This window comes from Onychostruthus taczanowskii, unplaced genomic scaffold, assembly GCF_017590055.1.
Source record: "Onychostruthus taczanowskii isolate IOZ18803 unplaced genomic scaffold, ASM1759005v1 scaffold46, whole genome shotgun sequence".
NCBI classification, from domain to species: Eukaryota; Metazoa; Chordata; class Aves; order Passeriformes; family Passeridae; genus Onychostruthus; species Onychostruthus taczanowskii.
In genome coordinates, this window is record NW_024502125.1 from 6,022,162 (window position 1) to 6,034,555 (window position 12,394).

The window sequence follows — 12,394 nt, forward strand, 5'->3', positions numbered from 1 at the left end:
CAAAAAGGCTGTGGGTCTCTGGCATGTCTCACCAGCACAACTCCAGGCTTTTGACACATTACCTCAAGAGTCTCTTCTTAAGAGCAACATCACACCTGTGACAGATTTAGTGCTCAGCTAGAGTTTGTTAAAAAATATAGCCATTAGTCAAGTCTGTTGCAAATAAAAAGGGGAACAAAAGATTGGGAATGTAATTCATATTCAAGTAAAATTCAGTTCTCTTCTTTGAAGGAAAAGTGAAGCACTGTTTTCACTTTTCTATCCAGCTATTTTAAGCAAAGCAGGGTATCAATACTACAGCATTTATGTCATATTAAAAGGGTTTATACATAACCAGCTAGAAGAAAAATGGAATCAAGTAGTAGTTTTTTAATCCTTTAATTAGGGATATTAACTGTTTTAAAGTAGTCATGTGTTCAAACTTAAGTTCATGCATAAATTAGTATCTCTGTCAATGTAATAATTTTTTCAGCTTGTGTAACACCACAGATCAGTATATCAGCTGAGTTTGCAATCCATGTATCTGCCAGTGACTTAATACTGTTCTATTTCCTCACCAGAGTTAATACTTAATATGCTTTTATGATTCATTCCATAATGTCTCACTCTCCATCTTTTGAAGTGTTAGTTACAGTAGAAGTGAGAGAAGGAAGTATTTTCTATTGGTCACATTACCTATGGCACAAACTTTTGCTCTGTAGGTATTAGTGATAGTTCTTAAGCAAAATCATCATCACATTCAATAGCATAAAGGTCATGAAATGTTCACTGCTGAGCAGCTCTCCTCAAGTGTACTGGGAGTCAGGCTTAATTACATGCAATTTTATAAATGCGCTGAAAGAAGTTCTTTCAATTACCATCTAGATTGCAGCTTTAATAATTCCTTGAAATGAAATTTAGGGACCAAGCCAGTTTAATTAGGTAATGTTTATTTTACATAGAACAATCTCCAAAGAATATTTAAAAAACCCAATCTAAATACTGATTTTATTGCATTTATTTTCTTACAAAAAAAAAAAAAAAAAAAAAAAAAAAGACAGGCACAATTTAGGTATTCAAATACTTCAAACTGAACAACTGTTAGCTATTCAGATTTCCCCAATACCACTCCAAAGGCTGTGAAAGTAGAAAATGTCATTTTGCACGAGGCAGTAGTGCATTTAGTAGGAATGAATCGTAAAATATATTTTTGTGAAGCAAGTCGTTATTGTCACTTTATAATTACCTATAAAATTTTTTGAATTGCACAATACGTTTGCTTTGCAATTGACAACTGCCACAAAATAGGCCTAGTATGTAACTAAGTATTTGCTCAAACTATCCCTTAGAAACAAATTAGGTTTTCTTTTGGTAAATACTTAAAGTCTAGTATCAGCTATATTATATATCTGAGGTAATTTTAAAAATGTTTCAATAGGAAGAGGTTTATATATTTAACTAAATTCAATTTCTGCCTACCTTAAAATCTACACAATAGCTGTGTGTCCTAAAGAATATTTTGATTTTAAAGTACCAATACCAATGAAATCTTGAGCTGTTTAAATGAATCGATTTCTTGGTTTTCTGTTTTGTTATCAATGCTGAAAAGGCACTGTGTACATTCTTCTGAACATTTGGTGTTTTAGGGTGTGTTTTTAAAATTTAACAAGTATCCAATGACAAACTTCAAATGTTTATAAGCAAAAAAATACTGAATAGACTTCCCACTGATTGATGAAGTCCATGATATCTGAAAGTACTCATTTTCCATAGAACTTCGTATTCAATAAGAATATGAGCAAATTCACATTCACTTTAGCTTTATCAAACATTTTCATTACAGCCACACCTTCATACTGCATCTGAAGCAAATCCTGAAATGAGAAAAAAGTCATTAGTGTCTGTCTAAATCCATACCTTACAGTAACAAGATGTGATAAACATCACCAACTCCAGGTTCTTCAAAACTTAAGCAATTGCAAGCAAATATTGGGATATGTGTAGTAAACGTTACGTGTCCTCTAGATCCTAAGCTACAGATGGTCAGTAACAGCAAAAAACAGAAGAAATACTATTTTCTGTGTAATTCCTTTTTTTTTTTTTTAATATTTCCTGCTTGCAACCTGAACTAACATGGAGGTTGATTTCATGTAGTTGCCCCAAGATAAACATTAATTCAATGCCCATGCCCAGTATCCTGCAGAAGTTATATAGTTATTCTCCACGTTAGCTGCTGCTCTGTACTGATTGACTGGTTCATGGATACATGTGAAAAAAATATTGAAAAAGCTTGTAGTTATGGGAAACGCAACAGCAGCTATATAGCAAAGTAACAAAATTCAAACCTGGAAATGGAGCTGCACTTTTTCCATCTCGACTCCTAAAAATTTTGCTTTGATTTCAAAGTCACCCACTTCTTCTCCAGGTGTGATATCAAACATCACATTCTTAAACCTTGAGACAAGAAAGGTGATTGAATACATAGGCTGTACTCAGAGACAGTTTTGGTGAAAAAGCCTGCAGAACACAGAACTTTGACCACAAGCAGTGTCATTGGTGTCAAAAGAATCATTCTATCTCTCCCTGCACAGCACTCCATACAGTGTCTTCTTAGACTTCCTGGTAGTGCTGGTAGTATGAAATACAGAATTCTGAAGTCTTTTGTACTAGAAAAACAACTCCCAAAAAAAACCAACCCAAAAAAACTCAACCAAAAAAAAAAAAAAAAACAAAAAAAAAAAAAAAACAAACAAAAAAACCCAAAAAAACCCCCCAAAACCAACCTACCAACTAAAACCAAAAACCAAACCAACAAAGAAAGAACTCAACAAAACAAGACACCAAAAAAAAAAAAAGAAAGGTCTTTGGGAAGTTCAGTGTACAAATTTGATCCAACATCCAGTGGATAGAAACAGGACAACCATATTTTCCTTCTGCCATGCCAAGCATCTCCTTGCAGGTATATATTTGCCTCATGTGGCTTCCTCTACCTGATGAATCCACTTGGGGAAAAAAACCCCAAAAACCAAAAAAACCTGAAAAAACTTTTCCATGCAGAACGTGGATGGGAAGGTGCAAAGAATGGAAGACTTTCACTAGCATGGCCTCAAAATGGAAGAATACAAAAGGGATGTTAAACCACCACATCCATTCACCCTGCCATAGTGAGGAAGAGCAGAAAACCTAAGGTTTACTAAGTTCCTTGAAAGTGACTGGTCAATCTATGAAAAAAAGATTGCTACAACTGCATAAAAACGTGGTCATTAATAGCGAGTCTGCTGCCAAACTTGCAATTGTCCATGTAAGACGGTGCTAGTGCTGACTTGTTGACATGTTTTCCTAAGGTAATCATACAGCAAGGTACAAAGTAAAAAAACCCAAAAATTACAACAATTAGGCTGCAGCTTCCTTCTGAGTGCCAAAGTCTGAGGCAATTTCAGCTGTGGCACAGGAAATAGTTAAGATTTCTTTTATCAAAAGCCAGGCCCCTTCGAAAACGTTGATTAGAATTGGTTTGTATTGCACTTACTGATTGGTTTGAAGATCTTCAATTTCTAGGATGACACCTTTTTCATGAAGTCTTGCAGCTGTGTACTTTAGTGAGGTCTGTTTCAGCTTTTTGCTTCCCTTCACCTCCTCTTTTCCATCTAATTTAATTGACCTCCGTGAATTTCTGGAAAAAGAACAAGAAAACTAGCTTTTGGTGTGTTTCTCAGATCCTTAATACTTCAGCCATATTTAACTTTCTTTCACTCTTTCTTGAACTTCTCTAGAAAACCAAAATTAACATCTCAAAAAATCTAAGAGCTAGAGCAATTTTTAGCATGCAGTGAATCATCTAAATATCTTGCCAATGATTTTGAATCATCTTTTAGCACTTCTTTCAATTCTATTGTGATATGCAACGCTGATTCTAGAGTCCACAATCTTCAGTTTAAAATAGCAATTTGTAAGCTTAAGGTGACATAAATGGTAAATACTCTGTAATTAGAGTTAATTTTTGGTTTAATGAAGTGTGCACTAGGAAAATTCCTGTTCATGTCAGTAAAATGTTTTCATTTTAACATTTTGGTGGCATTGGTGGATGGATTGCTTTCAAGTAACTCCATCATATCTGAAAGGTAAAATTATTTAAGCATTTATTTTCCCCTTTTCCATTCTAAAGACAAACCCCAAACCTTGTAAAAAAGGAAGAAACCAATAATTACTTCCCAAAGCTTCATGACCTCAAACTATGCACATGGATCTGCAAAGTAGACCAATTAAATATATTGAAAACATGTATACATCTCTTTACATAGACATAGACTTTTCTTTCTCAAAGGCGGTCTTAAATAAATGCAAGACTTTAACATCCAGAAGCTGATGCAGTTTACAAGTCTCACAGACCTTTTATAGATTGTCAATCTGTTGGAACCAAAACTTTAAACTACAGATTAACACCTGCTCTCCCCTCTTGACAAAACACACTAAAAGACACATTAAAAGAAAGAAAGACTCAACTCACTTTCTTGTTAAGTTGTCTAAGCAAGTTTTTATATAGGTGTTGTAATAATTAATTTGTTCCTCATAAAATGCTGTCTTGGAGTTAAGTGCATTCAAAGTCTGCTGGAGTTTCACCAGTTCAGCTTTTCGATGATGTCTGTATCTTCTTTGATTCCGGATATCCTAAAAAAATTTATTAATGCAATTGTTTTATTAATTTGAAATTCTAAAAAGCCTCAGTTCATTACCATTGCAATTTGTAATTACAAAATCTCACTTCATTACTGAGAGAAAGCACAGAATTATCCTGTTAGTTCTTACAAGAACAGTACCTGTAGGGAGTACTACATTACTATTCATATATAGAAGTGGTGTTGAACTTTGCTGTGCTCTACAGGGCCTAACAGACACAGAACTCATACGAAAAATGTCACTCTTGTGCTAAAGATAGTTCAATATACTAAGGTTCTTATGGCCAGAACGGGTTGTGGATGTGGAACAGGATTTGTTGAGAACAGTGCCTGTGCTTTATCAGCATCAGGATGGGCACAACATTGGCCCACTATTCTTGTGTCCTGCCCAACCACAGCAGATCAGTGTTAATACCGATCAGATAATATTTCATGGGGGTTTAAGACTTTTGAAACCTTACCAAGACCACAGCCATTCTTAATTGAAACACCACTGAGCAATCCCAATTACTGTTAAAATATACAAAGTTATATTGAAACATTACAGAGGAGGAGTTACATAATCATCAGCATCAAATTCAATATCAGATTCGGATAACAAAGGTTGCAGTTTTGTGTCATTTATTTCAGTTATTCAGGAGTGTACTGTCTTTCATTTATTTTGTCAGGGAATAAAAACAATTTGCTTGGTATGTGGATACTTCAAAAGTTTAGGGTAGCATTCCCTGAAAAATATGTATTTTACTTCTCTAATTGGAATGGTTTTAGGCTAGATGCTAAAAAACATTGATATACAAGAAAACACTCAGTTTACCTTAGCAATCTCATTTATAATTTCTTGGTACTTAGTCGCTGAAGACACTAGTCCTGCTTGTTCCAATGTCCGGAGATTTCTCTGAATTTTCCTTTTCTTTTGTTCTATTGGTAGCTGCCCATCTTCAAAAACAGACTGACTGTGCTTCATTTTCTCTGGAGTTTTGGAATCTAAGATGGCACGTTTTTCTACAAGTTTCAAATTCTCAGATTCCTGGGGGGGGGGGGGGGAAGAATAAAAATCCAGAACAGTTATTTTCCAGATTTTGATAACTGTTAAGAGTTCAAGTACATTGATTTCTCAAGTACATTGAATAGGGGATTATCAAGAATCAGGGTGCAATCTTTATGTCCTGTCTCAAAGTACCCCATTTACTCTGCCTTTGGGCATACCTTAGGTATGTAGTGACAACACCAAGACACACATTTGAATTAATCAAAATGTCTAAATCAGCCAGGCTCAATGAATTCACCAAGTTGTGGGAAGACTGTCCAGATCTCACAGGTGTTTCCTACATACACACAGATACTGAGGTGAACTAAAATTGGCACATTATTAAAATGCAGGTTTGTGTGTCAGTGTCTATGGGAAAGACTTCAACAGTGAGTTCTTCCCACTCAAATCCCGTACTAAGGATAGCAGTAGATCCCTGAGATTTGCTTGTATAAGTTAAACATATAAACTAAAGGGTCAGGCAAGTTGAGTTACAAAACTGAGAGGGGGAAAAGAGAGTAGAAAGATTCACCTCAGGCTATTTGTTGTATTATAATATAGGAGAGAAAAGACCATGTTTACAAAAAATGTAAAGAAAAAAATACTCAATTCACATTCTAGTGACTCCAATACAGCAAAAAAAAAAATATTCTAGTCTAGTCTAGCTCACAGCAAGACTTATATTTTGTTTCCCTCTGAAGTTGTTTCCAATTATACAGTAAAAAAACCCCAACTATACTAGCCTCATATTTTGAAGACTCTAAATCTGAATAGTCTAAAACTGTCAACAAACAATTTCATTGTTATAATGTGATGGAGAAAGCTGTCAGAGATCTGTTAAGGCTTTCAAATAGCTATAATAAAATACTTCCTTCCCTATTCAGGCACAGTATAACACTTACCTGTTGTGCAGTGGCTGGTGTTTCTAATATTTCTAAGAGTGTATCCCCTGGTTGTGTTCGTATCACATCCACAATGAGTCTTTTGGTCCTTTTGAAAAGGATATGTAGATATTACAAAACACTTATCACTGTATCACTTGTACATGTCATTCATTTGATCATAAAAGTAGTAAACTCCCCCTTTACTATGGATTGTTGGTAAAATTTGCTTTCTAGCTTTGTATGTTTCACAGCTTTCTTTAACATCATTGAGTATCTGGTTTCTACACAGCCTGAATAGAGAAATACATGTAAGCTTCCCTCCATTTATTTTAGGAAACAAACAACCAACTGGCACAGTAAAACAGCTTCTGTTAATAAAATACAAGCAATAACTCACATGTGGATTTTAATTGTGATCGTGACAAAACAGCAGACAGAAATGTGAAGTTTGAAAAGCCTGAGCTACTCATCCTTCCATTTAGGGTCATATTTACTGAATAAAGTGGAAATACACTCAGAACTGCTGAACTTTGAAGGAATTTTTCATTTGATGCAGTACATTTACACAAACCACTTAAGGACAGATATTTCTCTAGCGACAACAGACAAGAAGCATTTCCTTGCTAAAAAAGGGAAGCTGCTACACCCCGATATGTTAACCAGTTCTTTTCTTGGTAAGAATTTATCTCATTCCTGCTGCCTATTTGTTCGTAATACTTCCAAGAATATCCTGCTACAGAATTATATTAATTTAGAGGACAGGATTACTGAAATAGCTCATTGTTCTTAACAATTAACAGAAAATTAAAGATGCAGCTTAAGTTTCCAAGGAAAATGTCTAAATATTGTCAAAATTTCTATGATAGAACCTAATAATTTAAAGTGATAGTCTACCTAGGTTCAGCTGCTTCTTCAGAAGTAAAACGTCACACAATTGAACAAATCCAGAATACTTATTTCTGACTAAAAAAGCTCAAACAGCTTAATAGATCAGATTTTAATTACAGCCCATGTCTGCCATCCTAGTTATTGATGCTGTCTTTCCCTTTTAATGTGATTTTTTGCCTTCACACACATGGGGTACATATATGCACAATAATAGAAGAGAGCAGCATCCTGTTCTCTCCCTTTCTCAAATTGCACTAGAATCTTAAGTAGGCCAATCCCTTTTCTGGATAGCTTGAAATAATGTCAAAAGATGGGTGACAATAATGTGAAACAAAGTGCTGTAACATAATTAATTTTTACTATAAAGTAGCTTGTATTCCAGAGTATCCCTGTAGCCATTTTTAATTTGTTTCCAAGACAGAATAAACACAATTTTCTTTCCTGGATAAAAGCATGCAGCATGCACTATTCCTGCTGAAGTAACAGTTACATTCTCTTCAAATGGCTGATGACAGTATATCAGAAAAGTGTTTATTTTTGAGGGGGAGGAAAGGACATGGTAATACTGTTTGACCCTTTTAAGTGTGGGCTGCTTTTCATCTCTGCTTTCCCAAGGCTGTGGCATTTTAAAGCAGAGTGCTTTTACAGCTTCATGAAAAAATGTTTCCTAGATAATGATGCAGTCATGCTCAAAACATAAGATGGCAATATGTTTTTGGGTTTTTTTCTGGAAAAACTGACAGTTCTTCTGACTTTTGGAAAAGTTTGAGTAGCACTGAACACAAACTGTCTTTTGAAAACTGAATGCACTCAGCACCTCAGAAATGCACTTAGGCAGGGTAAATGTTTAAAAAGCAGTATTGAAAACAAAGAAGCAATAAGCATTGCCAGAATATAAATGCTTGAGCAAAACTTACTTTATCATCAGACTTTTGAGATCCTGATCTTCACCTTCTCGTAACTCATATTTGCTTGTTAGGGACAGTGAAATCTCTGTTTTCGCAAGTTGACTCAGTGTGCTTTCCCTGTTGGGGTCATTGGGATCAACAGCTCCTTCCCCTAAAAGGAAACATATTTTACTCCAAGTTTTCCAATTTTCCCATGATTCAGTACATGAAGCAAGAAAGTACCTAAGCGAATCACTGTAAACAATCAGAAATATTAAGCTTATTATATAGCACCTCCACCTCCTTCCACTTAGAAGCAGTCTTTTTTTGGACATTGAACAATCAAAACAATAACTTAGCTATTTATAAGCCCAGTTACAATATTTTTGGAAATTACATCAATCCTTGCTTTTCAGGCTCCTGATGTGCAAAGGACTTTCATGTTGTCTTCTCAAAGAATAATACAAACAATGTAACATCCTTTATCCAAACATGAAGTGATAATGAAGAAACAGAAGAGTAGCAGCTACGTTAACGGGCTATTCACTTGAATGTTGGTGTTATCCATGACTCCTAGCTACTTTCTAAACAGTTTTCTACAATACATGCAAATTAAGTACCAGTCAAACGCATTACTTTCTAAGAAATCTGCATAATTTTAAAAAAGTAATTTTTATTTGGATATTTAAGTATCAAAAGAAAAAATGGCTGGTTTTAGAATTCTCTATATACTTTTTCTAAGTTTCTACCCAACACTAGCAAATCTTAAGACCAGATTGTTAAAAAAAATAATTTGTTTCCTCTCTGCACAAGTGGATCATTCAAAATAATAGTAATGTTTGGATTTTGAATCACATTAATTTTTAGAGTGAATATTGCAGTTAAGAGAAAGGTTCAAATATAAGGTGCAATGTTACAGTAAGTGTTTGGAAATTAATTCTGTAGTAAACAGAGAAGCAGAAGCTATTGCTCTGAGAGAAACAATAGTATTTAAGTCAAGCCTGTGTTGAATTCTGCCCCTAAAATGAAGTTACCCATAAAGACAAAAAACAGCATACCAAGGAAAGATTCTATATCAGGAACAGGTCCCAGACCTTCCAGCAATTCATTCAGCAGGTCATTAGTTTCAGGGGCAATGGCATCCTGGTGTTCCAAAAGCAGCTATAAACAAATGTAAATGAAATCATCATCCAGAAAAAGCTTTCCTGGTATCTTTATACTTGAAACTAAGTCTGGAAACTAAACGTTGAAAAACACAGACCTATCGTGATCAGGATTATGGAGGACCTTCCCAAGGCCAGGAAGCACCCTGGATTCCAGGCTAGAGTTTAGAGCTGCCCTTGCTGTAAACAGCTTGTCTTGCTTTTCCAGCTATTGTCTCTGGAGTGTTAAATATCATGGCTGAGCAGAAGATGTGCAATTCCAACTAACAAAGTCCTAACTATCACAGAATAAAGGATGATAATCCCAAGCAGAGCATTTTGCTGCTGCATCCTTAACACCCAAAGGAATAAAGACAGTGTTGGTGATCCATAGAAAGACACCTATTTTCTGAATATCCATTCCAGTAGCTTGCAGTGGTGTCAGTGATGTCCTTTCAGAAAGGACTGTATTTTCTAAGTGAGGAACCAGCTCTGCAGCACCCACTGCAGCACCCAACAGGCATGTTACGCCAGTCACTGGACTCACTGAAAGGACTAATGTTCACGTGTAACTTCTGGTCATTACCCGCAGATATAGGTCTGTTGCTTCAAAAATTAAAAGAACAGGCACCAAGACAAACCAGAAAGGTTTTTTTAGTAGGTTAGGTTATTAGTTTTCACTTGAATAAAACTAACTTATAGAGTGGCCTACTGTGAGTTGGGTGTTCTACCTTTTCAGTATTTGAGAGAGATTCTTTGTGGTGTTCATGGTTTTTTTTTTTCTTTTTTTTGATGGGGGAATGTTGTTGTGGGTTTTTTTTTTTTTGACTTAGGCAGGAGGACACATAGGGGACATATTGCAAGGCAGGAAACAAATAGTAGTATCCCAAGTTGTAGGAGGAACATGAGGTAAACATTTAACTTACACCCTATTAAGTCATGCTTCAGACTGCAGTTATTCTGCTCTTTTCCCACAGTAAGAACAGGAATGATACCACAGCATCAATTTTTCTAAATCTGATGTTGTCATCTGCTTCCAACAAGCCACATGACAGAATGCCAGAGCCACAATATACAATTTCTATTCCCAAAGGCTTTCCTTCAAACTGCTTTCACTTTCTTACCCAAGACAAAAAATTGTTTTGAAGTTAGAAATGCCACATGAGACTGGAACATAATTGTTCTTTCCCGTCATCAGAAAGTGTTACATACTAATTATTATTCAAGATGCTGCTTTTGCATGAAAGCAGCATTTGCATTTTTCCTAGGGAAAGAAAATCTCATATTCAGCTTCAGAACATTTTAGAGATGAAGTGAAGAAATTACTTCAAAAATAAGAATGAAAACTGAGCTTTCCCCACAGTGTCAGCTGCAAATATTTGATAATCCCTATGCTATAGTCCATTGACTAGTTTGTTCTGATTGACTTACTGAATGGGTATTGATAATTTCTTCAATGGAAATATATATGACAGGCTTGCTAAGGGTCACCATGTCAGAGTATTCATCAATATTGAATTTCTCCTCTGGTTCAGGAACATCACATGCTGCTTGAAAAAAATTCCTAAGAGAAAATGAGAGAGACTTCAATAATTGCCCCTTATAAATTCACTTTATTTAGCCTGCATTAAAAAGCCACAGTCAAGTCTTTGACATGCATTTTGTTTCTCTTATAATCTGCAATCTAACCTCAATGTTTCAAGGAGGCACCACGTCAATACAACTGATGGAAGTCTTCTCTTTCCTGGGTAGCTGGTGGAAGACTGTTTTAAAGGGGTTGGGTTTTTTCCCCTACTTATTAAAAAAGGTAAATTTTAAACTTAAAGGACTTAAAGAAATATCTATTTAATGGCCTAGCAATTATAAAAAGCCTTCTCTGTTTTTTATGAAGGCACTTCACAGTATGAGGTGTGCTGAGAAGGAGTTGATTGAAATAGATGCACAAAATTCCCATTTGTCCCACAAATGTTTACATTGCTGTTAGGCAGAAAATGAGGTGCTCAAGATGAGAGAAAATGCAGTATTGTTTATAAATATAAGAACCCTGAGAGGAAAAAATGCAGTGTGGTTGAAGTGTTACTTCAGTATGACTAGCATGCACATGTCCCAAAACGACAACTGGTATGTCTCCAAGCTACTACTTCTTCAAGGATGTGCACACACAACCAAGAACCAGCAGGGTCCTCTTGTAGAGAACCACTTTGTTTTCTAAGTGAGAAGACTTGAAATGCAGCAGCTGGGAAAAACAGGGTTTTGGATGATGCCTATAGGTTTGCTCCAGGAGCCATATTGTGCCAGCCCTATGGTGTTGAAGAGGATACATGTTTCAGGTTCACAGCACCTTTAAAATATTGGAAAAGAATAGTTGAAAAGAAAAAAAAATGGACTGAGATTCTTCACTTTGGAAAGGAAAAGCTGGGGACCACACATCAAGTTATACAAAATCACAGTGGTATTGCATGAGAAGTGTGCAGAATTCATTAATCAGTCAAAACAATAATGGCCAATAGGGTATGCAATGAAACTGCAGGAAAATTTTAATTTTAACCAACAGGTAGCAAACTTCTAAATATTGCTACAGGAGGAGCTGTGAAGGCAGATGATTTCAAAGGCTTAGGAAGAGTGTGAACAAATTTCTGCACAAGTTCATAAATGCAGAGTAAAAGATCTAGGCAGGCTTAATAGCTTTGAGCATCGTTAACATTGCTAATATTGTTCCAAAGGGGAACAGGCAGCTCAGGGCAGCCACCGTTGGTGTCTAAGAAGGGCTTAGTTAAATTACAGAGCATAGGCATACAGATATTTAAGTTAGCTTAATTAGGAGAGGGATTCTTCCTTTTGTAGCAAACAAGGGCTGACTAGAGCAGTGCTCTTTAATTTGGCATTTGTTATTCTAGCTGTAACACTTTCT

At 35.6% G+C, this 12,394-nt stretch overlaps 1 protein-coding gene across 1 annotated transcript in view; it reads right to left on the reverse strand.

Annotated features, from left to right (window-relative positions):
• Positions 1–1,022: 1,022 nt before the first annotated feature.
• The window catches only part of IQGAP2 (IQ motif containing GTPase activating protein 2), a 122,828-nt gene continuing 111,456 nt past the window's right edge, over positions 1,023–12,394 (reverse strand). The window contains exons 30-38 of the mRNA XM_041414630.1: positions 10,915–11,047; positions 9,400–9,502; positions 8,372–8,513; positions 6,585–6,672; positions 5,470–5,682; positions 4,487–4,647; positions 3,509–3,652; positions 2,325–2,433; positions 1,023–1,853 (exon numbers count right to left, since the gene is read on the reverse strand). Coding sequence (XP_041270564.1) covers positions 1,740–1,853; positions 2,325–2,433; positions 3,509–3,652; positions 4,487–4,647; positions 5,470–5,682; positions 6,585–6,672; positions 8,372–8,513; positions 9,400–9,502; positions 10,915–11,047 — 1,207 coding nt within the window. The 3' untranslated portion in view covers positions 1,023–1,739. The remainder of the gene's footprint in view (positions 1,854–2,324; positions 2,434–3,508; positions 3,653–4,486; positions 4,648–5,469; positions 5,683–6,584; positions 6,673–8,371; positions 8,514–9,399; positions 9,503–10,914; positions 11,048–12,394) is intronic.